This window comes from Atta colombica, unplaced genomic scaffold (assembly GCF_001594045.1).
Source record: "Atta colombica isolate Treedump-2 unplaced genomic scaffold, Acol1.0 scaffold105, whole genome shotgun sequence".
In the NCBI taxonomy this organism is placed as follows: Eukaryota; Metazoa; Arthropoda; class Insecta; order Hymenoptera; family Formicidae; genus Atta; species Atta colombica.
Genome location: NW_017259190.1, coordinates 1,032,743 through 1,034,122, shown reverse-complemented (window position 1 = coordinate 1,034,122; position 1,380 = coordinate 1,032,743). Strand labels below are relative to the sequence as shown.

Sequence of the window (1,380 nt, the reverse complement as noted above, 5' to 3'; positions counted from 1 at the left end):
TATATATATATGTATATAATCTTTCGTGAAATATATGTGAAATATGTGTAAAACGAGGTGCGAGTCTTTTTGATGTTCATTTTTAATAATTAATGTGCACATAAATTAACAAAATATTTGAACGTACATTTTAGATTTTTGCTTTAGTGATTTTTTTGACAATGAGTTCCTTCAATGAAATAATAGAGGGCAAATGTAAATATTTTTTTTTTTCTAACAGTGTAAATATTATACCAAGGCACTGTAAAATCAGATCATATTTATGGCTTATTATTTATGAACGCTCTGCGTTATATATGAATTATTCATAAAAATATATCAAATATTTAACATGTGCAAATGTATACTGTATTAGTTTTTCTGAATTACTGGCCAAGGAATTCACTATTCATTTCATTTTTATAAACAGCAATAATTATTCTATTTCGTCAATCAACTGTAAATAATGAAAAATAGTCAAAATACAACGTGCCCTATTTTAAGTATAATGCTATCGAGATTTTCTATCGCAGACTCAACATCTTTATATCATATTGAAGTCGTCGTTTCGCATTATACACATTTAGTATAGAAATAGACTCATACGAAGTATGAAAAGTGAACACACATTTAGAGCGATTCTTTTTTCACGTTTTATCTTATAAAACGCATGTTTTCGTTACGCCATATTCGACATTATTTTCAGATATTTGGTAATCTACTGATTGTCCGTTAGAAAGTTAACGATTTAGATACAGTAACTCGTGGACAAGTATATACTTAACTGACAATTCGATCAATGGCATTCGGCCGCGTTGTTATTCACACGCCAATTTACTGTCGAAACTACTCAGAGCGATGGCGAAGGCCTGTACTGTACAAAGAGGAAATCGATAATCCATCGTAAAAACATCCTCTGCGACACGTCCAAATTGCATTACGACGTAGTCCACTAAAAAAAATTAATTAAAATAAATTCTTCAAAATAAATTATAGAAAAATGCCATAGACATTACATCATATTGGGTTGTCCGGAAAATTCGTGCCGACTAACCTATATAGTTTAATAAATGTATACTAAAATTTAAATTTTCTGCATTTCAATTTTCCTTCAACATCGGCAACGAATTTTCCAGACAACCCAATACATTATATATAAAGTAAAAAAATATTCAGCTTCGTCTTACCATCGCTGTCATGGACTACTTGGAAATTCTTTACAGATGCTTGAGTTACTCGCCCATGAAAATTAAGCACATAGGATTGCGTATCATCGTTCCATACGGGAGTTTTGTTATGTAGCTCTATCAGATTATCCATTTGTTTTAATTTCCATCGTTCTAGAAGTATAAACAAGAATTTGTTAAATATATTACTTATGAGTTCTAATGTAAATATTAA

At 30.0% G+C, this 1,380-nt stretch overlaps 1 protein-coding gene across 2 annotated transcripts in view; it reads right to left on the bottom strand.

The window, feature by feature from the left end:
• Positions 1–792: 792 nt before the first annotated feature.
• LOC108690894 (protein king tubby 1) overlaps positions 793–1,380 on the bottom strand; it is a 3,504-nt gene continuing 2,916 nt past the window's right edge. For both annotated transcript variants that reach the window (XM_018198427.1, XM_018198436.1), the window contains exons 7-8: positions 1,167–1,319; positions 793–931 (exon numbers count right to left, since the gene is read on the bottom strand). In XM_018198427.1, coding sequence (XP_018053916.1) covers positions 798–931; positions 1,167–1,319 — 287 coding nt within the window. In that variant the 3' untranslated portion in view covers positions 793–797. The remainder of the gene's footprint in view (positions 932–1,166; positions 1,320–1,380) is intronic.